The 26,474-nt window shown below is 36.7% G+C and overlaps 1 protein-coding gene across 2 annotated transcripts; it reads right to left on the bottom strand.

The window, feature by feature from the left end:
• On the bottom strand, positions 1 to 25,992 carry Btf3l4 (basic transcription factor 3 like 4). 2 transcript variants are annotated; one of them, XM_005000524.4, is made up of 7 exons: positions 25,853 to 25,989; positions 23,978 to 24,075; positions 22,592 to 22,658; positions 18,000 to 18,113; positions 1,673 to 1,874; positions 1,010 to 1,069; positions 1 to 447 (listed from the first exon to the last, which is right to left on the bottom strand). In XM_005000524.4, the coding sequence occupies exons 3-7, from the start codon at positions 22,643 to 22,645 to the stop codon at positions 401 to 403; spliced, it is 477 nt and encodes a 158-aa protein (XP_005000581.1). In that variant the 5' UTR covers positions 22,646 to 22,658; positions 23,978 to 24,075; positions 25,853 to 25,989; the 3' UTR covers positions 1 to 400. The 2 variants fall into 2 exon arrangements, with proteins under 2 accessions (XP_005000581.1, XP_005000582.1); XM_005000525.4 differs by lacking the exon at positions 23,978 to 24,075 and having other exon boundaries at positions 25,853 to 25,992.
• Positions 25,993 to 26,474: the final 482 nt, after the last annotated feature.

Genomic DNA, 26,474 nt, shown 5'->3' with positions numbered 1-26,474 from the left:
AAATGTAAAGATTTGTTTTATTTCTCCCGGGGGAAGGAAGAGGATAAATAAAACTGTTTTCCAAATTTTTCTCCACTGTGTATACACACCCACACACATACATATACATACATACACCCAAATTACCCCGCCAAAACAAAAAACCCAAGAATCAAAACCCCTTCACCCTCAAACTGCACCAGTACTTCATATTTTGACCAAAAGAATAGATCCTGGTAGGAAGTGCAAAATGCAAAATCAAATGACCGAAAAATGCTGAACAAACAGCATTATTAATATACAAAATATTATATTATTGAACTAATAACAGGTGATGTTCTCTGTGTTGATAAAACTTTGGAACCACATAGCTGATTTGTTAAATCTAGTCCATGCCAGCTTCCAAAAACCAGAAAAGATTTTAGTTAGCTTCATTTTTTGATGCTTCATCAAAATTTTCTACAAGATCTGGAAAAAAAAATAAAGAATAAAGCAAATGAGTCCCCAAAAAGAAAAAAAGGAAAAAAAAACCAAAAAACCAAAGTGAACAAAATACTGAACTTCAAATCTTAATTAAGACTAAACTACTGCAACCAGAATTAGCCTGAGAGCATATGGGACAGTTAGAAATGAACTGATGGCATTGTACTAATTATGATTCATTTATCTGTTTAAAACAAATAATCTGAAGGAAATTTTCATCTCTTTTTTTTTTTGTGTATGCCAACTAAGATGAAAGCGATTTTCTTATGTTAATTATAATTTTCATGGAAATGTTATATAATAATTATGGAAATTTATAATCACATTAATTTCAATATAATAAATAGGCAGCAGAGCTTTGAAAATTTCTGACTCTACACTGTAATGAGGAAACATTTATTCTTTTTCATTAGATACTATCCACATCATTGTGATTCAACTTAAATTCAGAGTTCACAACCAACAAAAATTACCTATTCAGTTAGTGAAATGAGGTAAATAGCACGTTAAAAATCTCAATACTAATGAAATGGAATTCGTCACTTACCTGGAACATCATCATCTTCTTCATCAATGTCTTCTGGTTTTGGTGCTTTGCTATCCAACACTATGAAAAGTTTATGATTAGTAATTAAGAATAAAGACCTTACAGAAACTTATCCATTCATAGTTTTTTGCTTAAGAAACATTAAAATTAATAAAACTTTAAATTAGATATATACTAAATATAGCTGATTTCAACGCACAGATAAAATTTATATGCAAAATGGAATAATTCAGATGAGTTTGAATAAAAATACATTATAGTAAGTCACAGTGGCCCTGTTTTCCAGAACAATTATTATTAAAGATTTTTTTCCATTTCTTTCAGAGTATCCAGCTATGTAGTACATTTATTACACTGAAATACAAGACCCTTTGACTGTAAGGGGCAGTAACACGTAAATGAAATCATGACTATGTTGGAAATCAAGAATTTAGGATTACCATATCTATAGTACAATCAAAACCACTGTATAACAATATTTTACATCCTATATTAGTTATAAGAAACAAACTCAAAATTTTATAAGCATTCAAGTGACATTATACAAAGGAAATATAATACTGAGGCAAATTCTCTCAGTTTAAGATGGAACCCCTTTTAAATTATTAGGTTTCTTTTATTAAGTGGACAGCAGAAGATGTACTAACAAACTGAAATACCTACCTTGCCGTGGGAACTGTTCTGCTAATTTTCTAAGACTTGTTAAGCTGTCAGCACCAAGCTGACTTAATATTCCAGGAAGCATTTCTGTGATTGGTTTGGCTTCTGCATGACCAGTGATTGCAAAGGTGTTAGCAGAGAGGGAAGCTTGGACTTTAGGATTGTTGAAATGAATTACCGTCCCATCATCTTTAATCATGTTCACCTGTATGATTACAGAAAAAATGTACTTCACATGCTATGCACAACCAAATAGTTTTTTAAAATAGCCACCTAGGTTGGGAGTGGTGGTATATGCCGGTAATCCCAGCACCTGGGAGGTTGAAGCAAAAGGATCACCATGAGTTTGAGGCCAGCCTGGGCTATACAATGAGTTCAAAAGCTAGCCTGAACTACACAGCAAGACCCTGTCTCAGGAAAAAACCCCCAAAACAAAAAACCAACCCATCAAAAAAAAGAGCCTTCTAAGGCCCAGCATGGTTGCCCACACCTATAATCCAAGCACTCATGAGGGTGAGGCAGGAGAACTGCTGTGAGTTCAAGGCCTGCCTGGGCCATACACGGAGTTCAATTCCAGTCAGAATTGCACAATGAGATGCTGTCTCAAAAACAAAAACAAGCATACAAACAAAAAGCCATATAGCCAACTATGATTTTTTATTAACTATGAAATTTCAAAGTAGTAATTAAGCACTGTATATAGGTGGGAAAAGATCTTAGCAATAAAATACAATGGTATGGGATGGTATGAATTAGTAGAATGGTCAAGAAATAGTCATCTTATTAAAGAATCTAGATTTCAAATTCAGACTTCTATGAGAAAGAAGTTCATGCCCACTTTAAAAAAAAAAGAATTATCTACCAGAACTAGTTTTTTAATGAAATTACTAATTATTTTATTCCATTGATATTCTCAAATGAAATCAGTGTAACTGCTACTTGAGGAGGTAGTATCTTCTTACTTAGCGGACCAAATATACAGGAAACAGTGATGGTAAAAATAACCACTGAAAATCCACAAAGAACACTCAGAAATTTAACCAACCAGGTATTTTACTATTTTGAACTTATTAAATTTACAAAAATTTCGATCTGCTCTTATCATGTCACTCCTAACAAAGCATTTTTTCAGTTCTTCTAATTCTTTCTTATTAGCGATGGCATCCTGCTGTGTTGGACTCAAGCAATCCTCCTGCCTCAGCCATCCAAGAAGCTGGGACTATGGGCACATGACATAGTTTCTGGCTAGTTCATCTAATTCTTAAGCATAGCTTCTCAGCAACCTTCAATAACCTCCAATAACTTTTGTAAATATCAAAGAAACTCTCCCATCCACCTGCCTACCTAAATATGCTATATCAGTAACTGGAAAACTTTTAAAATTATCCCACCATTGTTTTTAATAACTTTCACCAATATGAGCAGATTATTTCAGATGTCATTTATTCCACTGCCTATACTTGCTGAACATGTACTATTTAAACCGTTATTTTTTGCTGGGCAGGGTGGTGCATGCCTGTAATCACACCTACTTGAGAGGCTGAGGCAGGAGGATTCCAAATTTGAGGCCATGGTAGGCAGCTTAGCAAGATCTTGTCTCAAAACAAAATAAAAAGGGTTGCGAATGTAGCTCAGAGAGTGTTTGCCTAACATGCATTCAGGCTCTATGTTTGATCTCCAGTACTGAAAACAAAGCTTCTCTTTCATTCACAGACTTTTTCTCTAATTCTTTTGGCAGAGGAGGGTATAGCTGAATTTACATAAGTTATAATGTATAAATAATGTGATTTCACCATGATTCCACTGGTAAGTTGGTGGTAACATGCTTATAAAATAAAAAGGTTAGGAGAGTTAACTCTTGGCTACTTTAGAAGCATTTCATGATCCATCCAAAAACTGCCCTTGTCACAATCAAGCAGAGATGCTGAGTGTTCTCCATGGTCAGTGGGAAGAGGGCTTTTCTTCCTCAGAGGTGATCACCACCACTGACAGCACCAGAAAGGAAGGGGAAGAAAGGGGCTTCTAATTTCAGGCAAGACCTGGAACACAGAGAAAATAAAGACAGATCCCTGGAAAATGGTAACTAAACTCCACAAGTAATTTCCCAAATGTTTTTTTCCAAAAATCACTATTTTAATTATGTATCTTTTCCTCACTCAATACTGTACCTATGGTTCTTTTTCAATGTTATACACAGTAAGCATTCAATTTAGCTGTTCTAAATAAAGGGAATCATGATCATGACTTAATTTGTATTAACTTTCAAAAAAGATAAACCTATGTAATTTTAAAAATGACTACAGTGTCAGCAGAAAGGTCAAATGTTAAGATTGGCTAAAACTGTTGGAGGCTTGAGAAGGGCACATTAGTGATGTGATATGTGATGCTGCACTGAATTTATCCTAGAATCAAATAATCTTTGTATGGGAAACCAATAAATAAGAATATGATAGGACTACATTTTCTAAATCCAGCCCAAATCATGTGGTTTAATAAAGGATTGCATACTTTCAGGTGTAAGTTGTCTCAAATATTAATTTTAAACATTGTTAATTTATTCACATTAAAACCACAAGATTGAAACCTGTAGTACTATTCCAAAATTCAATTGAACTTTGAAGTTTTTCAGCTCAAAGTCTTTATGTTAAAATCTGACAAGAGCTTTTAGCAAAGTACAAACTGAGTACTTGAACTCAACCTGCATGTATACACTTACTGTTTAATTTCTTTCCTACAATATCACTCTCATGCTTATAACATAATTTGCTTACAAAAATTTAATTCCAGTCAGGCATGTCTGTAATCTGTTACTTGGGAGTCTATGGCAGAAAGAACTAAAAACCAGCTTGGGCAATTTAGCAAGACCCTGTTTTAAAAAATAAAACTGAGCCAAGTGTGGTGGCATATGCTGTAATCCCAGCACTTGGGAGGCTGAAGCAGGAGGGCCATTACAAGTTGAGACCAGCCTGGGCTATGAAGTGAGCTCAAGGCCAACCTGAACTGCATAGCAAGACTCTGTCTCAAAAATACAAAAAATAAATAAATAAAACTGAATGTCAGGTGTGGTTGCATGTCTATAATCTTAGCACTCAAAAAGCTGAGATACCAGGATTACCAGGATTACGAGTTCAAGGCAAACTAAGCTACTACATAGTGAGTTCATGGTCACCCTGAACACACAGTGAGAGCCTGTCCCCTCAAAACACAAAAATTTACTCATGCTGCCCATGGTAGTAACAGACCTATAATCTAAGCATTCCGAGAATCCAGTAAGGGAGGATTGCTAGACTGAGGCCAGCCTGGACAATTTAGCAACTATGCAAGATCTTGTCTCAAACAATAAAAAGGTTAGGTGTGATGGCACATGCCTATGATCCCAGCACTCATGGCAGGAGGATCATCATGAGTTCAAGGCCAGCTCTGGTTACACAGTGAGTTCAAAACCAGCTTGAACTACACAGTGAGCCTTTATTTCAAAAAAAGAAAAAACAAACAAACAAATAAAAATGGCTGTGGATGTACCTCAGTGTGAGAGCTATATCTTAATTCCCACTACTGAAATGAAAAAAGAATTCATGATTATTTTAAATGGTATGGCATAAAAGGTGCACCTTCATGAATAAGGTTCCATAAGGGACAGAGTTTATTTCAGAACACGGGGAATAAAATATAGTACTTTCAAGTTTAAAAGGCCAGAATATTTTATTTCTAACATTGTTTCCCAGGACAGACTCCTGGGCACAGTCTGTCAGAAACCATCAAACCATGAACTGTTTAGATAAGCAAGAACAGCTAGACATCTCTCCCACCCTTTTAGGCAAAAAAGAGATAATGACCCTTGTTAAATTCACCAAGCAAACTATATGCATTTCATATGGAGACTTCACTTTTTCCAGTGATTTTGCACTGTTTAAGTAGGTCACACAATGTATACATGTAGAATAGGAACATGGAACAAAGAACAAGTAAACAAAGGCTATCAAGTTAGCTACTATGCTAATGCTTAGGCCCCTTTTCAGTTAAAAAATAATCCTCTTTATGTGAAAATGTGTCCGTCCGTCCCCCCCTCCCCCCATCATTTAAAGGTAGCCAAAGGTAAAGGCTGCTATTTGTCATTCTGGGATCCCAATTCAAAAACAGGACATCTTTGCTCTTTTGCTTTTGCTCCAACAATCCAAAGTATCGTGTAGTTAACAGAAAGCCATTTTATCTTCTCAAGCCTAGTGCATTTATATGTGCTGCTTTCACTGAGTAGAAGAATCATTTCCTTCTTCTTTACCTGTAAATTTCCATTTAGCCAAGGCTCAGGTCAGATGTTTATTACTTTGTGAAAACAAAGTGGTTTATGCCTTTCCTGCACTTCATGGGTATTGCTGTTATAAAGAACTGTCTTGTATAACTGTGTTTCCAAATCTTTGGCCCTACCAGGTGAACTCCTAGAGATCAGAGACCAAATCATACTAAAAGTAGGAATCTCTCAAGTGGCTAGCACAACATAATTACTGTTATTTGTTGAATCAATACCTCCCATACAGTTTAACAGAATGCTGTCAGACTTCAACTCCCCAAATAGTATCAGCAATACCCTAGAATCTCTGGACTGTAACTTTGGTGTGACTTTTCATGTAGCTACGAATTAGTCCAATTTATCCTACAGAACTCAGAGTCATTTTAAGTCATCCCAAGTGGTCTTAGGATGCTGCTACCAATACCTTAACAACCCCTGCCTTCACTGGCCTGAGCATAGCACATGCATTAGTCACAGCAGCTTTCTATCAATCTATCTGGTAAATACGATGGTCATTTTCTTTCTACACAGCAATAAATATGTCTAGAGATCACAATATTGTACTTGACAATAACTATTAATAGCTGCTGCCTCCGTCTGAATTCTTTTGTCATTTCTTTTTCCAGTAGCCAAGTCCCCACCTAGCCAGTTAGCTATAGTTCTGAGAGGCAAGAGATATTTTAAAATCAAGTTTTACTGGCACTCTATTTTGTTCTTAAATATTTATCATGAAATTCATATCCCCAACGAATAATATTGGGCCTTGGGCATTACTAGGCAAGTGCTCTACTACTAAGCTACATCCCCAGCTTTCCTGTATCTTAATTGAGTGGAAGAATGGATTTTTAAAGAATAAGGCACATAAGGGCTGGGGATTTAGCTCAGCAGCATAAGCGCCTGCCTTGCAAGGATGTGGTTGTGAGTTCAATCCCTGGTACCAATTTAAAAAAAAAACACAAAAACAAAGAGTAAGGGTACACACAGTAGGGCATGGTGGCACACAACTGCAATGCCAGCACTAGGGAGGCAGAGGCAGGAGGACCTTCATAAGTTTAAGGTCACCATGGCTGCACAGTGAGTTCACAGCCAGTCACAACTACCTAGTGAGACCCTATCTCAGAAAAGAAAACAAACAAAACAAAACAGCACACAAGTGGCTGTGGTTCAGTGAGGCTGACAGATACCAGATTTTGAAGAAAATAAGCCTTAATGCATATTTTTCTAAGTCAGTGTCCTTTCTTTCTTTTTTTTTTTTTTTTTTTTTTTTTTTTTTTTTTTTTTTGTCTTTTTCCTTTTTATCGGTACCAGGGATCGAACTCAGGACTGCCTGCTTGCAAGGCAGGTGCTTATGCCGCTGAGCTAAATCCCCAGCCCCGTCAGTGTCCTTTCTAAAGTCCAGTGTGAAGCATAATCCATTACTGTGGATATGAGCTACAGTTTATTTCTGTCATTAGACTGTAAGCAGATTCTGGGACCATTTTATTTTATTCTCTAGTGGCAAGAGTCTGATGAGACGGAATCTGGAGGTGCACTGAAGGTAGTATGAACTGTCATTCTCTTTGGAAAAGCAATTTAACAATATGGATAAAGAATTCTAAAGAAGGGCCAGGGGTCTACTTCAGTGGCACAGTACCTGCTTGGTAAGAACAAGGTCCTAAGTTTGATTCCCAGTCAAAAAAAAAAATCCTGCCTTTTCAGCCAGTAACGTTTCCAAGAACCCATATGAAAGAAATCAGAGATTAAATATTGAAAAGTTCAACACAGTTCTTTTATCAAAAATTATAATATATAATAAAAATGCTAAGTTATGGTATATCCAGTTTTAAAACATGTGGACATCTAGACTGGTATTTGAGTTTTTTTGAGCTGAAGCAGTTTTTATAATATACTATTTGAAAAATATCTTTATATCATACATCTAGTTGTATCTTAGGTATATTAAATATATATATACATAAAAAGATGGCAAAGAAATATAAGCCTAAAGGTAGTTCTCTCAGGTGATACAATTATGATTCTATGTTATTCTCTTCTGGATATTTTCTGGATAGTTCTAATTTTCTATTATAGCAAGTATATTTTTTTATTGAATAGAAGAAAGCTATTTTAAAAATAAAAGATGTCCACCAACAGATAAATGAACAAAATGTGACATGGCCATACAATAGAATATTCTTTAGTTATAAAAAAGTAAAGTTCTGACACAAACAACAACATAAATGACCTTGGAAATCTGTTAAGTGATGTAAAGCAGTTATGGAAAGACAAACTTTGCTGGGCATGGTGATACATGCCTAAAATCCTAGCACTCGGGAGGCTGAGGCAGGAGGATTATTGCAAGTTTGAGATTAGCCTGGGCTACAAAGTGAGCTCAAGGCCAGACTGAACTGCATAGTGACACCCTGTCTCAAAAAGAACAACAACAAAAAGGAACAAACATTGTATAGTTCTATTTTATAAAATATCTAAAATAGGGGAATCCATAAAGTAGAAAGTAGATTAGAGGTTTCCACAGTCTGGGTTAGAGAAGAATAGGAAATTAAATGACCTGGACATGGTGGTACATGTCTATAATTCCAGATACTTGGAAGGCTGAGACAGGAGGACTGAAAGTTTCCAGCCCAGCCTGGGAAACTAAAGTGTGACCCTGTCTTAAATAAATAAAGGAAAGAAGTAAGCAAACAAACTAGGAAGTAAGGTATACTGGAATGTATAGTCCCTGTGGTCTGGGAGGCTAAAGTAGGAGACTGCCAAATTTGAGTCCAGTCTTAGCACTTGAGCAATTCAGTTGAGACCTATTCTCAAAATAAAAAAATTAAAGGTCTAAGGAGGCAGCTTTGTATGAAGGCCTTGGGTTCAATCCCTGGTACTAAGGAGGGACAGGTAGTTTGGTAGTAGTGTGATCCAAGTTTGATCTCAAGTACTACTAAAAAAAAGCAAAAATGGCAAACTTTGTGTTAGATTTCTGCATGGTTAAGTTAAAAAAAAAAAAGTAAAGATGATAAAGAAAAATGTGAATGGGGTGGGCATAATGCTTCTTTTCTACTCTCCTATACTAAGAACTATCCATTTATCAGCAGCAGAGGCTCTAGCTGGAGCGAGAAGAAAGTGTAAGAATCATCAGCCAGTAATATTTGGTCTTTCTCTTCACAACTGGTTCAGGCAAAATAAGGACCAGGAAAAAGAAGGTATTAAATATTAAAACCTGGGGCTGGGGATTTAGCTCAGAGGCATAAGCACCTGCCTTGCAAGCAGGCAGTCGTGAGTTCGATCCCTGGTACCGATAAAAACGAAAAAGACAAAAAAAAAAAAAAAAATTAAAACCTGTGTGTACAATACACAATTTACATTCTCTGTAAGTTTTCTCCTGAACCTCAGTTCCTTATAGACAACTTCTTGCAGAGCAATTCTGTCTTGAATAATCAGTATCTCTTATTAAAGTTAATATGCCCTACACAGGTTCATCATAGGGAATCAGCATGTTAGATGATAAACCATTAATGAAATAAACAATGAATAAACTCTATCCCTGCTGTCAAGACACTTCAAATCTGTGACTATAGATGCAAAAATCTTGAACAAAACATTCAAAAACTAAATTCAACAATACTTTAAAAAGATTGTATCAAGGGGCTGGGGGTTTAGCTCAGCGGCATAAGCGCCTGCCTTGCAAGCAGGCAGTCTTGAGTTCGATTCCCTGGTACCGATAAAAAGGAAAAAGACAAAAAAAAAAAAAAGATCGTATCACGATCAATGGGATTTCTTTCTAGGGAGGCAAGGATGGTTCAACATATGCAAGTTAATAACCACACAAAATCACGGATAAAAATTACATGATCATCATACCTGCGGCAGAAAAAGCCTTAGACATAACAAAAGCCCAGAAGAACTAGGTATCTCTCAATATAGTGAAGGTCACATATGACCAACCTACAGCCAGCACCATTCTGGATGGGGAAAAACTGAAAGCATTTCCTGTAAATCAGGAATGGAGCAAGGATGTCCACTTTCACCACTTCTATCCAATTTAGTATTTGAAATTTTAGCCAGGGTATAACCCAGTGGCACAGCGCCTGCCTGCAAGCATGAGGTCATACATTCGATTCCAGGTACTGGGGGGGGGGGAAGAAATTTAATTTTAGCTACAGTAAATAGGCAAGAGAAAGAAAGAAAGGGGATAGAAATAGGAACGACAAAGCTAAATTATCCTTGTTTGTAGATATTATGATCCTATACATCACAGACCCTTAAGACTCCCAAGACTTTCATGGCCGATAAATGAATTCAGTAAAATAGTAGATCTAAAATCAGCATTTAAAAAACCAATAGTTCTTCTACACACCAAAAATGAACAGGCTGAGAATGAATTTGGGGGGAAAAACTCCTTTCGTGGTAGTTAAAAACAAAACAAAAGAGGGGCTGGAGGTTTAGCTCAGCGGCACAAGCGCCTGCCTTGCAAGCAGGCAGTCATGAGTTCGATCCCCGGTACCAATAAAAAGGAAAAAGACAAAAAAAAAAAAAAAAAAAAAAAAACAAAAACACAAAAGAACAAAAGTTCAGCCTAACCAAGGAAAATTTACTATGAAATTCTACAGTGAAAATTTCAGAACTCTGAAAAAGGAAACTGAAGACGACACTGGAAGATGAAAAGACCTCCCATAATCATCAATGGGCAGAATGAATACTATTATAATAGCCATGTTACTAAAAGCATTAGTAGATTCAATGTAATCCCCACCAAAATATCAATGACATTCTTCATAAAACTGGAAAAACCCTAGTAATTGTAAAATTCATATGGAAACACAGAAGACCCAGAATAGCCAAAGCAATCTTAAGCAAAAAGTACAAGGCTGGAGGTATCACAATACTTGATTTCCAATTATACTACAAAGCCACGGCAGCAAAAATAGCATGGTACTGGCACAAAAACAGACACACGGACCAATGGAACATAATAGAGGATATAGAAAGGAGATTTTATTACTCTGTACAAAATTCAAAATGAATCAAAGACTAAATGTACAAAGACTCGAAACTTTGAAACTGCTAAAAGAAAACAGGAGAGGGGGTTGGGGATTTAGCTCAGCGGCATAAGCACCTGCCTTGCAAGCAGGTAGTCGTAAGTTCGATCCCCAGTACCGACAAAAATGAAAAAGACAAAAAAAGAAAACAGGAGATCCGAGGATTTAGCTCAGTGGCATAAGTGCCTGTGTGGCAAGCACAAGGTCACAAGTTCGATTTCCAGTACCAAAAAAGAGAGGAAAAAAGAAAAAAGAAAGAAGAAGAAAAAAAAAATACCAAGAGAATTATTTGAAGTCAAAGACCCATGAAAAGGCTTCCTGAGTAGAATTCTGGCATAGGAAATAACAGCAAAAATCAACAAATGGAATTCTATCAAAGAAAATGTTTCTGCACAGCTGGGCATAGTGGCATGTGCCTGTAATCCCAGAACTCAGGAGGCTGAGGAAGGAGGTTCACCATGAAGTGAAGGCTGGTCTGGGTGGGTTTTACAGTGAGTTCAAAACCAGCCTCAACCATATAATGAGACCCTTTTTTCACAAAAAAAACAAAAAACAAAACAAAACAAAACCCAAATTCTTTTGCACATAAGGGAAACGAAAAAGAGTGAAGAAAGAACCTACAGAATGGGAGAAAATCATTGGCCGCTACTCTTTTTTTTTTTTTTTTTTTTTGGTCTTTTTCCTTTTTATCGGTACTGGGGATCGAACTCACGACCGCCTGCTTGCATGGCAGGCACTTATGCCGCTGAGCTAAATCCCCAGCCCCGGCCGCTACTCTTTTGATAGAGGATTAATAGCTAGAATATATGAAGAACTCAATCAACAAACTGGCAAATGAACAGAAACTTCTCAAAAGAAGTAGCAAAATTGCCAAAAAGTATATGAAAAATGTTCAGCATCTGTTGATATTAGGAAAATGCAAATCAAAACTACACTCAGATTCCATATCCCCATCAGAATGGCTATCATGAAGAATGTAAAAGGTAATACATGCTGCTAAGGGGCTGGGGATTTAGCTCAGCGGCATAAGCGCCTGCCTTGCAAGCAGGCAGTCGTGAGTTCCATCCCTGGTACCGATAAAAAGGAAAAAGACAAAAACAAAACAAAACAAAAATACATGCTGCTAAGGATGTGGGAAGAAAGAAATCTGCTTTCATGTTGCTGAAAAATGTAAATAGTATAACCACTATGGAAATCAGTATGAAAGTTCCTCAAAAAAGTAAAAATAGAGCTACCATTTGATCCACTAATAATACTTATTGGAATATATCCTAAGGAATAAAAGAATACTACAGGAATACCTGCATACCAATGTTTACTACTGCATAGTTCACAACAGTCAAGATACGGAATCAGTCTAGGTACCCATCAACAGATGAACAGATAAAGAAAATGTAGTATACAAATGGAGTATTATTCAGCAGTAAAGAACAAAATTTTGTCATTTGCAGGAAAATGGAATTGGAGATCATAGTGTTGAATGAAATAAGCCAAACTCAATAAATGTTATATATTCTCCCCAATATTTGTGTGTGATGACATGAAAATAGAAGGGTGACTATTATTAGACAAGAGTAAGGGAATAAGGGGGAGAAGCCTAAGGGAGGGAAATAACAGGGATGGATATGATCAAAATATATGCATTGAAAAAAGAAACAACCTTAATCTGAACCATCCCTTAATAATGCTTCCTTAATGAAGAACCATTCGTTATACACCACAATGTAAGATGCTAACAATAAATGTATTACCACGAACAACTCAAGCCAGAGGCAGAAGTACAAAAAGGGCTGACAGCTGTGCCCGCAAAGGTTAAGGGAGGCTTGCGAGAGCCAGCATTACATCCTGATTAAGACAGAAACTGCTCTGAGGAACTGCTTTGAAGATAAAAATACAGGATGTATTAACCATTGTTATTCTATTATTTTGTTTTGAAATTTTGGGGTTTTTTTTCTCTTTAAAAAAAGATAGAATCTGTTCTCTAAATGCAATAATAAAACTAGAAAGCAAACTGAACAATTAAAGCATGTGAATCAGAGACTTCTTCCAGGGACTCTTTCCAAACAAATCTGATAAAATTCCTGAGAACTGGAACAAATCCCAATATTGACAGACTCATATTATCAGGGGTAGAAAGCTAACAGCATGGTCACTACATTCCACTAGACTGCTAAATAAGAATAAGAAGCACATTAAAATATTTTCACATGTCAAAGAACATAACTTTTTCAGAAAGCTGCTTCTAGTTTATACGCCATAAATTTGCCTCTAAGAATTCCTTCCTAGAACCTGGCTCTTAAATTTGTCTCTGAACAATCTGTGACACTGCCCTGCCCCTTATTCTCTAATCGCTTTGGATTTCTCTTTGGTAACATATAAAAGAAATCAATGTACAATTATAATTTATACCAAATCAAAAAATTAATGATTACATAAAAAACTAGAACTACTTGTCTTAATCCAAACAATCCTTCAGTTTTAAAGTTTCTGAGGGAACAAAAATTAAACTTTAGAAAGGAATAAAAATTAAACTTTGGAAAGGAATAAAAGTAACACTGATAGCCTATAAAGATTTCAAACTTTATTTGGCAAAGACGTACTTGGTGAGTTTTTTGGAACTCATCACTGATTTATTTCCCTATTCTACACACCCCAGCTGAACACTTTTAACTCATTTGATGCTTCAAAGGTCTAAGCATAGAAAATACCATAATAAAACTGTTTTTCAACACTGGCAATAGTTTCTTCTCTTTTCAAGTTTTTTTTCTTTCTTTTTCCCTTTTTTTTGTTTTTTTTTGGTGGTTGTGGTACTGAGTATTGAATCCAGAACCACTCTACCACTGAGCTATATTCTTAGCCGTTTTTATTTTTTATTTTGAGACAAAGCCTTGCTAAATTGTCCAGGCTGGCCTTGAACTTGTGATTCTCTTGCTTCAGTCTCACAAATACTGGAATTACTGGCATGAGCTGCTACACTCAGATTATCTGCTTTTCTTAAACTAACAATAGCAAAAAAGTATCTTCCTGAGTTCAGCACTCTGCAATGTTTAAAATATCCCAAAATAACAACTTTGTAATGAATAGCTTCTATTTTAAGTCAGATACTATATGTATTTTTCATATCATAGTATTTCTGAAAATTATATACAAGTTCTCACGTATGTGTTTAATATATCTTTCTTCCCTCAAAAGAAGTTGTTTTTAATTCCAAAGTATGTGAGCAAGGCAGGTTATATGAAGTATGCTAGATATTCCTAAAAAAATTTTTAGATCTGCAAAAAATTATAGAAAGCACAAATACCTTATTTCTCAAAAAATCTTGTAGAAGAAGTAAAACATCCTATTGCTACCCTATTGTTAATCACTTAATGTGTATTTCCCTATCCATCTAATCAGTAAGGATCACAAGATAATGCACAAGAAGTGGTGGGTCAGGGAGTTTGGGAAGCAACAAAGCTGTATACACTGAACTATTAATTCAGTAAGGTTTTGAAGGCGATGACTTCTCAAATAGTTAAAGCTATAATGATAATTCCAACAAAAAATTAAAGAATTAACAATGTAGTTCAATGTTTTAATAAAAGCAAATACAGAACTACAGTTGGAGCCCAGCAATAGAGCACTTGCCTAGTATGAGTCCATAGATTTGATCCTCAGCACTGTAAAAAAGAAAAAAGGGGGGCAGGGATACAGCTCAGTGGCACAAGCACCTGCCTAGCAAGCATGAGGTTGAGTTCAATCCCCAGTACCAAAAAAAAAAAAAAAAAAAAAAAAAAAAAGGAAGGCATATAGGAAAGGCTCCTAACCCTTCTTTATATAAATGTTCCATGGACGCTTCTGGTCAGAAATAACATCCTCTGATGTCACAAATAATGGATTCTGTGTTGTAAGTGTTTAATAATACAGAATATAAGGCAAATACACCTCTTATTATCTTTTTTTTTTTTTGTCTTTTTCCTTTTTATCGGTACCAGGGATCGAACTCACAACTGCCTGCTTGCAAGGCAGGTGCTTATGCCGCTGAGCTAAATCGCCAGCCCCACTTTTTTTTTTGATGGCGAAGTGTAGCGGGGACAAGAGAAGAACAAAAGGCCAAGAATGATTATAAGAATGTATAACTGAAAAGACTAAAAGTAAGATAAAATTTTTTTTTATCCTGAGTACAAGTTTTAAAAGTAAGATAAATTAATGAATAGTATAAACTCTGGTTTTGACATACTTTACTTCAAACCTGGAACTGTAGCATAATTGGCTATGTGAGTTGTACTTTGGTATCTAACTTAAGCCTTGGCTCTTATTTACAATCAACAACAACCTACTCAAAGGGATATTGTAAAACTGAAATGGGATAGTATATATTTGTATGTCTAGCTATCTTAATTACTTTCCCCACTAGACTATAAGTTACAGAGGTCAGCAACCATGAATAGTATTTTATATACTACTACCTAGTAAGTCTTTGGCAAAATGCTTGGCACACAGATATGCAGTAAGTGTTGACAAAGTGTTTTACTATGAAAATTTCAATTACAATACCTTGAGCTCAATACAACATTATAAATTTGATAGCATTATAGAGAGATCAAAGATTCCTATTAGGGCTGGGAATTTAGCTTAGTGGGTTGGATACTTGCCTAGCATGGACAAGGTCCTGGATTCAATCCCACCAACAAGGGGAAAAATGATTATTACTTGTTTCATTATAAAACATTTGTAAAATCAGCATCTTTCCTCCATTATATCAATCATATAGCCTTCCAAATTTGACCAAAAACAAACATTCAGAAATAGTATTGCCCTAGGAAATACTACAGAGTTAAATCTACACTCCAAGGAAGGAGTACATATATTTTTCCTCTCTCCAAAAAGCATTTTTCAACCAGGGGTGGTTTTTGTCTCTAGTGAACCATTTGAAAATATTTAGAGATATCTGGGATCGAACCTAGTCGGCAGAGGGCAAGAATACTGCTAAACATCCTACAAGATACAGGAAAGCTGCTACAACAAAGAATTACCTGCTTCAAAAAATCACTACTGCTGAGGTTGAGGAGGCAAAGGCATTAAAAAAGTAGAAAGCTGGGCAAAAATATAAAACTGCATAAACATTTTAATTAGGATTAGGCTTAACATTATCAGTTCCTATTATTGCAATTTACTTCTTGTTGCCCAGATTTAGTTGTCCATCTGTCTGTCTGTCCGTCTTCCTTTGGCTGTACTGCATATTGAACCCAGATGCTAGGCAAGCCCTCTAACACTAAGTTACACTCCCAGCCCAAGTTCTGGATTTTAAGAAGTTTAAAGGAGCCCAGATTTGGTTTTTTTTTTTTTTTTTTGTCTAAAACACATCCCTGATTAAGAATTTCTCTGAAATTTCAGGCCAATGAAAATACAAAAGTTTCCAATAGTTCAGAAAAAAATAAAGTATATAAAAACGCTTATCTTCAAGGTTTGTAAACAAATTCTAATCTTTCTAAGAATGTAGTCACATCAAGCTGAAAGGAAACAAGATGCGTATGGCTTGTATTTAGTATTATTTTATTAGTACACTGGTGTGAAAAGTACAAATGAAGGCCAGGTGTGGTGGTGCATGCCTGTAATTCCAGCACTTGGTGGGCTGAGGCAGGAGAACTACAATAGGTTTGAGAACAGCTTAGGCTATACAGTAAGATCCTGTCTCAAAAGACTAAAAAACAAAACAACCAAACAACAACAACAACAACTCAGAAACCAAACAAACAAAAAAGCCCTACAAATCAAATTTAAATGCTATTAATTGTATTTATTCATATATGTGTAGTGGAGCATTTTGCCACTTAATTTCCTTTTTTTTGTACCAGGGATCAACTCATAACCTTTCTCTTGTCTGGCAGGCATTTATGCTGCTAAGCTAACCCTGGCCCAACTTCCTTTTTTGATGCTAAATTTTTTTATCAGTATTTCCTATTTTATTATTTCTGCTTCATATTACATACACATTAATAAACTATTAAAAATTTTGACAAATCTAACCTATGACAGTGAAAATGTACATACCAGTTACTGTAAGAAATAGAATCATTAAGTAGAGGTAGATGAAAACAGATAGTAAGTAGCTGGTGTTATCCTTTTTTTCTTTCTTTTTTTTTTGTTGGTACCAGAGATCAAATTTATGCTGTTGTACTTGCGAGGCAGGCGCTTGTGCCGCTGAGCTAAACCCCCATCCCCTGATGTTATACTTTTTCTTGATTATCTTTTAGAGTAATATTCATCTTTATTCTCATCTGAGGAAAAACAGTACCATCAAAATGTAATAAACTGGCTGGACATGGTAGTACACACCTGTAATCCCAGCACTTGGGAGGCTGAGGCAGGAAGATTGCTCTAAGTTCAAGACCAGTGTGAGCTACAATAGAGAATTCAGGGGGGCTAGGGATTTAGCTCAGCGGCATAAGTGCCTGCCTTGCAAGCAGGCAGTCGTGAGTTCGATCCCTGCTACCGATTAAAAAAAAAAAAATGAAAAAAAGACAAAAAAAAAAAAAAAAAAGAGAATTCAAAGGTAGATTGAACTACACAGTGAGACCCTATCTCAGAAACAAAACAAAACAAAAAAACCAATAAACTATTTTAAAATTTAATTTTTGAGAGTATCTAGTAAAGCTACTGTTTGAGGTTTTTAGCTGAGGTAATAAAGAGGTTTTATATAGTATAAAGGTGCCTTTAATCTAGAAAATTCTATCATATTTGAAGAAATCTTGGTGTTAATTTTTATATTAAAAAAATCTTTTTTATATTAAATTCAAGAGCAATTCTTATCACATATGCAAATGCCTTGAGTCTGAAAAGTAGGATAAAAATCCTGAACTGTCCACTAAAAATTTTATTTCAACCAAAAAACAAATTTAATAGCTACAAGTCCTTCAACAGCATCTGAATGACAATAATATTTTTCTAAGTTGATATTTTACATTTAAAAAATCCAGACAATTATTTGTGCATGTCCTATTTGGCCACATAATTTAAGTTTTCAAAGTGATCATACCTCTTCAATACCAGCTATATTATTTACTGCCAGTTTTTTCAGAGAACTCTGAAGCTTTTTGTCATCAGCTGTTGCTGTTCTATGTACCACCTTCTTCTTTCTGCGAGCTGTACCCTGAAAAATAATCAGAAATGTTAGCATGCTTAGCAACCAGCAACAACAATCACATCTTCCTATCATAATAATCTAATTAAAGTATAAAAAAAGTAATGATGAATAAGCCTACTCAGAGTTGTGATTGTCAGCCTAACCCAGGTTTTTGAAGTTCAGTTTTAATTCTCTTTTTAACCCAGTTATTTTTTGTTAGTACATGTTTGCAGTACATAATTATTATACTCCCTGCATGGAGTTGATACATGTACATAACACATCTCAATTCTTCCACTCCCCTCCGCCATCTCTTGGTCTCTTTTCTTTCTGCAAAAGATCTCCCTTTACTCTATATTTATATTTGAGTTTCTCATAAAAAGAGGTACCATGCTATATGTATTTAAGCTTGTGTGTCTAATTTATTTCACTTAACATTTTGGTTTCAAGGTGCATCCATTTTCCTATAAATGACTCTATTGTATATAAATACTATATTTTCTTTATCCATTCAACTGTTGGTGGGCATTTGGGTTGTTTCCAATATTTAACTACTACAAACTGTGCTGCTGTAAACATGATTGTGCGTATATCACTGTAATATGGTATCTTTAACTGCTTCAGGAAAATAAGGGAGGAATAACCACTTCTTTCTCTTATTCAATATCTAACCTTTATTATTTCAACACATGATGTTTCAAAATATTGTTTGCTAATAAAATATACTTTACAACTTCAAGACAACTTGGCATACTTTATTTATTTATTTATCTCGTTTTTTTTGAGACAAGGTCTTGCTATACAGTTCAGGCTGGTCTTGGGCTCACTTTGTAGCCCAGGCTGGTCCTGAACTTTCAACGGTCCTCCTGCCTCAGCCTCCCAAGTACTGAGATTACAAGAGTGCACCATCACTCCCACTATTTATTTATTTATTGGTAGTGGGGCTCAAACTCACAACCTTGCTCTTGCCAGGAGGGCGCTGTGCCACTGAACTACATCCCCAGCCCTATGTAACAATTCTTAAACATAATGTACAAAGCAGCCCTTACTATTACTATAAAGTCTAGATAGTAACAAATAATGTCTACTATATGAATGCTCTCTACTGTCTAAGACTGCAGGAATGAAAAAGATCCAGTTCTTATATTACAGTAAGAGTGAAGTCAATACAATGCATAAACAAATTATGTTATTTTAAACAGGAAAAAGGCTATTATGAAACCAAAACAAAATGAAAACAAGAATGCATAATTAAGAGTAGATGAATACAAAGCACTATTTTATTACAATGATCAGGAAGGCTCCCTGAAGAGATAACATACGTGTTGAGATCTACAACTAGTGGAAAAGTGATCTAAGCAAAATGAAACAAGATTGAATTTGTCCTTTTTTTTAGAAAGAAAGAGCAGCTCAGTATGTTAGAGCAGAATGAATAATGGGAAAGGAAGAGTAAAAGTGAAATCAGAAAGACAGATTAGGGCCAGATCACCTAGCCTAACACCAGAGTTGGATTTTATTCTAATTGTAACAGAAACCCTTTCAATAGTTTTAAGTATGCAGATGACTTGATCTATTCATTATGACTAAGTTGCTGTGGGGAAAACTATGAGGAACAATCAAAAGGCTCCTATAGCAATCCTGGTGAGAGACGAGGATTGTGGTAAGAGAAAATACTGAGGTGTCAATTTGCAATAAAAGACATGATTTCTGATGGATCAGACATATGAGGAAAAGAATCTAAAATAATAAATTGAATTGTTGGGTTAATTTAAAAAAAAAATACAACCTAAAGTAGAATTCAAACAAAACCAAAAGCAAAAGCAACTCCTGAAACTATCTGGGCACATGTAGTGGCCCAACATTCAGGAGGCCAAAGTAAGAGGACTGTTGTGAGTTCAAGGCCACTCTAAACTGCATAGTAAGATCCTATCTCACGGTAGCAATAAAAAAGAAAAAAAAAATATATCCTATCTCAAAAAACAGAACAAAACTTCCTGAAACCAGGAGGGAGAGGAAAAGAATGAGAGTTTTAGTCTTTGGTTAGTTACTGTAGTACTCCTCTTTGAAGAAAAAAAAAAAATTACGCTTTAGTCTCAACAAGTCCAATGCAAGAGCTCTGGCAACAGAGGTTGTAAAGACAAAGCGGTTGTTGGGAGAATAGTTATTTACATGAATGGTCATGTAACTGGGAAGCATTCCTGACTTGTATAACTCAATTCCTTGCTATACTCTTCAACTCAAATGATCCTTAGGTACTACAAATACTGTATGTCTAAAGGGTTATCAGTCCATCAATTTTTCATTTCTTAAGATGTGTATCTGATACCCACATAAACCATTTAAGACCAGTTTCTAAAACCAGAAGTCTGGAGGTTATCCCACACTTTCTATCTTCATCTCTCATACCCATGTCAATTCTAACCCCTAGATTTGTGTCCCATATTGTATAGCAACAGCGTCTTAATTCTCTACGGTAAACTTCCACTTCATTACTTTTTCCACATTGCCAGCAGTTACTGTTCATTACTGGCATCATGACCTTCTTAAAACTCTTTCATAATTTCTCACTGCCTGTAACATAAAATTCCAAGCTCCTCAGTATGCCATATAAAACTATGACAGACCCCCTAAATTATCTGGTCTTTTGACTTGCTACTATTTTCTATACATTATGTACTCTACACTTTAGCTTTACCAAACTAAAGTAAGCCATTCCGTTAAGCATCAAGTTATCTCAGTACCCTATGTGCTTTGCATGTGTGGGAATGACAATCCCCCTTTTATCTCCTGGGAAGTCTCTCATCTGTCTAATGATAAAACTCTTGTTTATCCTTTAAATCTCAGCCTGCATCCCTTAGGCAAAAGCAACTTGTACTTCGTTGTAATAGTTGACTATTCTTCATTATAATTACGAGCATTTCTCTCTTCCAAACTCAACTGCATCAGAGGCAGATCTTGTTTACCTACTATGAACTGGGCACATGGTGAGTGCTCAATAGGAAATAACTGAATGAATGACCAGCCACTGGTCTAGAATACAGTAGTGATAAATAGCATGGAGTCTTTCTAGGTGTAGCGTTCTTGAGTATCTCTAGTTTTTGTATTGCTGTGTTACATCACACTTGGGGCTACAAAGTGACTACTTTGATTACATGAATGTATTAATATGATTCTAGACTCACCTACTATATCACTATGAAATGAAAAAATGCTTGCCTCTTCCTCTTTCCACCTTCCAGTCTCCATCCCCAGTTGTGGTTATCCTCAATGTAAACGATACAGTGGGATTTGCTGTCCTATCTACTATCTTTCCCCCAGATCTGAGGTAAATAACCTTTTCCTTTTCACTTTTTAAAAACTTTTTTTTCCAGTTTTTCCAAACATATTATTTATAGCCAATGCTAGTCTAAAACCAAAAGTGATCCTTCTGCCACCTGAGTACAGGGATTACAGGGATGCACCATGTATTTTCAGCTCCCTTTCACTTTTGCAAACATCATAGTAGGCAATAATAAGGGTAGAATATTCTCCTTGAGGATGGGGCCATCGCTGAAGAGAAGTAAGATTTTTGGTGTCTAGAACAAGTACTTCCTTAGAACTTAAAGTATACAGAATAAGAAAGCTTACGTTCACATTCACTAACAAAGAACAGATCGAAATTTGGAAGACAGGGGCTAGGGATTTAGCTCAGCGGCATAAGCGCCTGCCTTGGAAGCAGGCAGTCGTGAGTTTGATCCCTGGTACCGATAAAAAGACAAAAAAACCCCAAAAAACAAATTTGGAAGACAAATTTGACACAATACTATATAAATCATTTTTTTAAAAACCTTTTTTTTGGGGGACTGGGGATTTAGCTCAGTGGCATAAGCACCTGCCTTGCAAGCAGGTGGTCATGAATTCAATCCCTGGTACCGATAAAAAAAAAAACTTTTTTGGGAGGGGGGGTCATTGGGGATCAAACTCATGACCTCATGCTTGTCAGGCAGGCACTTATTCCACTGAACTGGCCCAAAACACTATATAATTGTCTAAATCATTTCCAGATAAATCTCTTGTGAACCTAACTATACCTGTAGGTTCATTCAGTCAAGGTAAGGAAACTAACAACTAGCATACCCCGCAGGTGAGCCTGCCACAATAGCCATCATTTATTTACTGAGCATCTGCACTGTGCCAGATACCACGTTAAGTGTCTTGTAAGTTACTCTAATTACAGAAAGCATTTTTTAGGATTGTTTCTATCTTGCAGATTAAAAAAAAATGGAAGCTTAACAAGGCTGGGTAACTTGTTCATGTTATGTAACTAGCAATTAGGAGTCAAACTCCTAGGCTACTTCTACTGCATAACACCAGAGAGGAAAAGTCTTCAAGGCAAATTATTTTCAAATTGGAATGTGTTTTGATATTGACTATCGAAAGCATTTTTCAATGACCACAAATCCAAAATAATAATATTACATGGTAATTATACATTCTCCTATCAGTTTTTCTTATGCCACACTCACCTTGCCCCCTATCCGGACCTGGGCCTGAAGTTTGGCTAGCTTTTCTTGATTCATGCTGTTGTTAAATCTAGGGGGGGAAAAACAGATTTGTTAAAGTCACTGTTTTATCAAAATTAAAAAACTGTTTATGCAAACAGTATCTTCTGGTTCACTAAGCTTTCAGTATGCATTAACATCATGATTATATTAATAACTGTATTCTTAACAAATATTAACAACTTACTCAGTTTCATAAATAAAGATATCTAAAAATCAAAATTGAATACCCCAAAGTTATCAAACACATGAACAGAAAAAACAATGGGATTCTAAGTCACTTATCAAATATTCCTCCTAAAAACATGATTCAATTCTTAGGTATTAAGTAGAACCTAACCAATTATGAAACCTCTGTAGGCAAACCAGTTTTTAAAAATTTTTACAGCAGAGAACTGTTACCAAATGTTATTAGCAAACCTTCAAGTACATCATCTCACAAATCACATTCTGCATCTCTTATAAACTATTCAGATGACAAAAAAAAAAAAAAAACAGGATAGAAAAAAAATTCAACAGTAAGCTGTCTAGCTGTCAAGATATAAAAGCAGTCATGTCCTCTATTCAAGGTCAGATGAGGTGCTAATAATGGGGAAACAGAACAAGATTTCCAGATAGTGCTTCTGCAGCACTCCAGTATTCACCCAATATCGTGTGGTGACAAAGTGTATCACACTTATCAAAGCATAAAGGGTAAAATGCCTCACTGCACAATTTGACCAAAGTATATTTTAATTGTATTAATTACTAAACTTGGGGATGCTTAAAAATAAGCTTTTTATAGCTCTTGATTCTAAGAACATTATAAAACCACAAATTTCAGTCTGGTCAATGGTAGTTCTACTAAGGGAAACATTCTGTAGTTTATAATGAATCTTAACATTCTACATTATACAAACAAAAGCCAATTTAAGCCAGGCATGATGGAGGATGTCTATTAATTCCAGTCACTTGGAAGGCTGAGGCAAAGGACTGCAGAAGTTCCAGGCCAGCCTGGACAACTTAAGAGATACCCTGTCTCAAAATAAAAAGTTAAAAAAGGGAAAAAGGGATGGCTCAATGGAAAAGTGTCCTTGTTTCTATTCTCAGTAGCACCACCACCAAAGTCAACAAAAAAGAAGCCAACTTAAAAGTCCATTAAAAATCTTGTTCAACTCGTTCTGTCTGTGGCTCAATAAATCAATTCTGAGATGTGAGGGAGGGAATTAAGAGACAGCCCATTAAACATTTTTTAGCTAATTCTCTAACTCCTGATGAACATTTCAGATGAAAAAAGATACTGTTTTCGAGAGATGAAAAAAAGAAAATCCAAGATTATATAATTACTAACCATTCTGTACCGACACTAACCTGTATATATCTTGGCTTTAAGGCCAAAGTCCAGTTCCCAAGTAACAATCAGAATCTGATTTCTCTTTGTTCAGCATTGTATCTCAATGCTCATGCAGCTGAAAACATTTTTATGAGAATGGTGTTTAGTGTGCAAAACAAGTATAAGGTGTGTACCAATCTTAGTTCTGCCACAGAATTAAATCTGATTATGTAAATCCTAATCTTTTTATCCAAATATCCACGGAAAAGGATCAATATTCGCTTTTCTCAAAGGAATGTGTCCATAAAGGTGCAGTCAACTAACAAAGAGTTTAAGGAATTTATTGCAAAAAGGAGGCTAAGTGAAAATACTAGAACTAAACACCGGGTAAACTCTTTGGGACTCTACTGCATTTTGAAGTAATAATTCCCAAAAGAAGAGCTGGAGGTTGTTAAGACAAGACAGAGTCCTGACTTGTTTGAAACAGAAGAAAGAACAAAAGTATCTCTTTAAATCAATGTGTAGATGAAAGGACAGTTTCTGTTCAGGTGGTAAGGACAAGAGAATTGAGGTGTCTTCTAAAAAGCATCTTAGGGAGGTTAGATGCTAATGGCAGTAGGTGCCCAAGTGTGGTCTTTTGTCTATTAGTAAGTTGGTGTGTGTGGAATTCCAGCAGGAAAAAGGTTTGGATTCAGTATGAGAGAAGAGATGTCAAGCCCAGAATCTGGGAGCAGATCTCAAAGATCACCTTACTTAATTCTCTATTCTTCAATCTTTATTGTATTTTTCATTCCTGTCCTAAATGTGAGGCCATCACAAATACCTGGTAGCAGTAGGACATCAATAAAAGTTCCTCCTTCCCAATTTAATAGAAAATGAGGCTTCTTTCTATCATCAAAGGAGTAACTTCCTATAGCCACATGATTAATGAATGCTTCCTTGAGGATTCAAGGATCTTTCAGCATTTTCCTCATGGACTCAAGAAAGGGTGTAATGAGGTTAATACAAATTGAGTGCCTAACTTCCAAGCTCTGCCATTAGGCACTTTCACTTGCATCACATTTTACACAGGAATAAAAATAATTTGAACGTTCAGCCTGACTTTTTCTGATGTTTCTCTACGATAAGCACGGAGTGTGAAATGAGTAAGACCAAGCACCATTTAAGGTTTCGCAAAGTTTACTTCTTTGAACTTGTGATCCTCTGGCATTAGAAAAGCTGTATTACTACCCACATAAGGTTGTTTTGAGAGTTAAAGGTCACAGGGCACAGCTCTCAAAAAGATACTCAGTAAGTAGTAATTATTGTTTACTACTTGCGAAGGAACAACTAAAATAGTGTAAAAATGTGGGACGGTAATTGAAACCACCATTCACTAGCTGTGTAATACTGTGGCTGTCCAGCAATCATCAGGCAGTATCTCAAAAGGGAAGACACACTTTGTAAACAGATACTGCCATTACAAGGTGAAGAGCGCTGCAACCAAGTTTGGTCCCAAGAGCTTGGGGCCAGAGTGCTAACTTCAGTCCCCAGTCTGCAGACTGGGAGGATCAAAGGAGATGCCATCAGAAAAGCTGTATAAAGCTCAAAGCTTATGACACTGTTGCTGTGAATAACAAGGGGTAACGGGACGGGGAGGGGGATCCACTCGCCTCGGGATGGCGCCGGGAGGCCACAGAGCCGGCCCGCCCGCCCATAGTGGGCGGTGGTGCAGGGGACCCTCCCTCAGGTGCAGACCCCCAGCTGCGCCGCCGGCGACCCACAGGCCGAGCCGGCCGCCTCCGTCCCCACTCGCAGAGCCGCGGCGGAAGTGGCAGCCCGAGCGGTTGGCTGGTGGCGGGAGAAGAGGGCGGGGGAAACATCATGCGCAGCGGCCTATGGCCGGGGAGTGGCGGGACCGCCGGGGGTCTCACCTGAAGCAGGGAGGGTCTTCCAACACAAGCACGCGGCAAGAGCAAGATGGCTGCCTCGGCCAAGACAGAGAAAGACGGCGGCGGTGGCGGCGGCGGCAGTGGCGGCGGCGGCGGCAGCGGTGGCGGCAGCAGCAGCGGAGCCCACGTGACTTCACGGTCCCGCCCCCCTCCCGGCGGCCAATCCCGTGAACACACAGCCGAACTACAAAGCCCAGCCTGCTCCGCGCCTCCCAATATTTCTATTGGGGGCGGGAGCAGATTTGAGTTGCATCCCAGAGCTTGCAGTCCGGTAAAGCATTTCATTGTGGTCGGTTCTTAAGGTTTGTCCGGAACCCGATGAAAGGACAGCGTGTGATTTTTTTGGGTGTGTGCTTTTGTTAGGATGTCTTTCAGTATGCGTTAAATTCGCACTGTTGGGATTCAAACCAGTACCCGAAGAAAGACGGGAGATTTTACCTGCTGCTTGCTGTACAGCAAAGTAGACAGAACTAGGAAGAAATACATACAGCAAAAATAAATATTTAACTGGAAGAACCTATATACTTTAAATGCCTAAAGTGACTTATGCCCCTATTCCCTTGCTTTTAGTCATATTGCAGTAAGAGGTCTCAAATCTGACTTT

The sequence above is a fragment of the Cavia porcellus genome, unplaced genomic scaffold (assembly GCF_034190915.1).
Source record: "Cavia porcellus strain 051 isolate PalLab524CR breed Dunkin Hartley unplaced genomic scaffold, mCavPor4.1 scaffold_25, whole genome shotgun sequence".
In the NCBI taxonomy this organism is placed as follows: Eukaryota; Metazoa; Chordata; class Mammalia; order Rodentia; family Caviidae; genus Cavia; species Cavia porcellus.
This window is presented reverse-complemented; position numbering and strand designations above follow the sequence as displayed.

Bases quoted from the DNA above. Each gene is read 5' to 3' on its own strand.
- Btf3l4 (XM_005000525.4), bottom strand. From the start codon at position 22,645: ATGAATCAAGAAAAGCTAGCCAAACTTCAGGCCCAGGTCCGGATAGGG. The intron at 1,070-1,672 runs GTAGGTATTTCA...AACTTTTCATAG, and splicing joins AGAACAGTTCCCACGGCAAG to TGTTGGATAGCAAAGCACCA. The intron at 448-1,009 runs GTAAGTGACGAA...TTTTTTTTCCAG, and splicing joins AGAAGATGATGATGTTCCAG to ATCTTGTAGAAAATTTTGAT.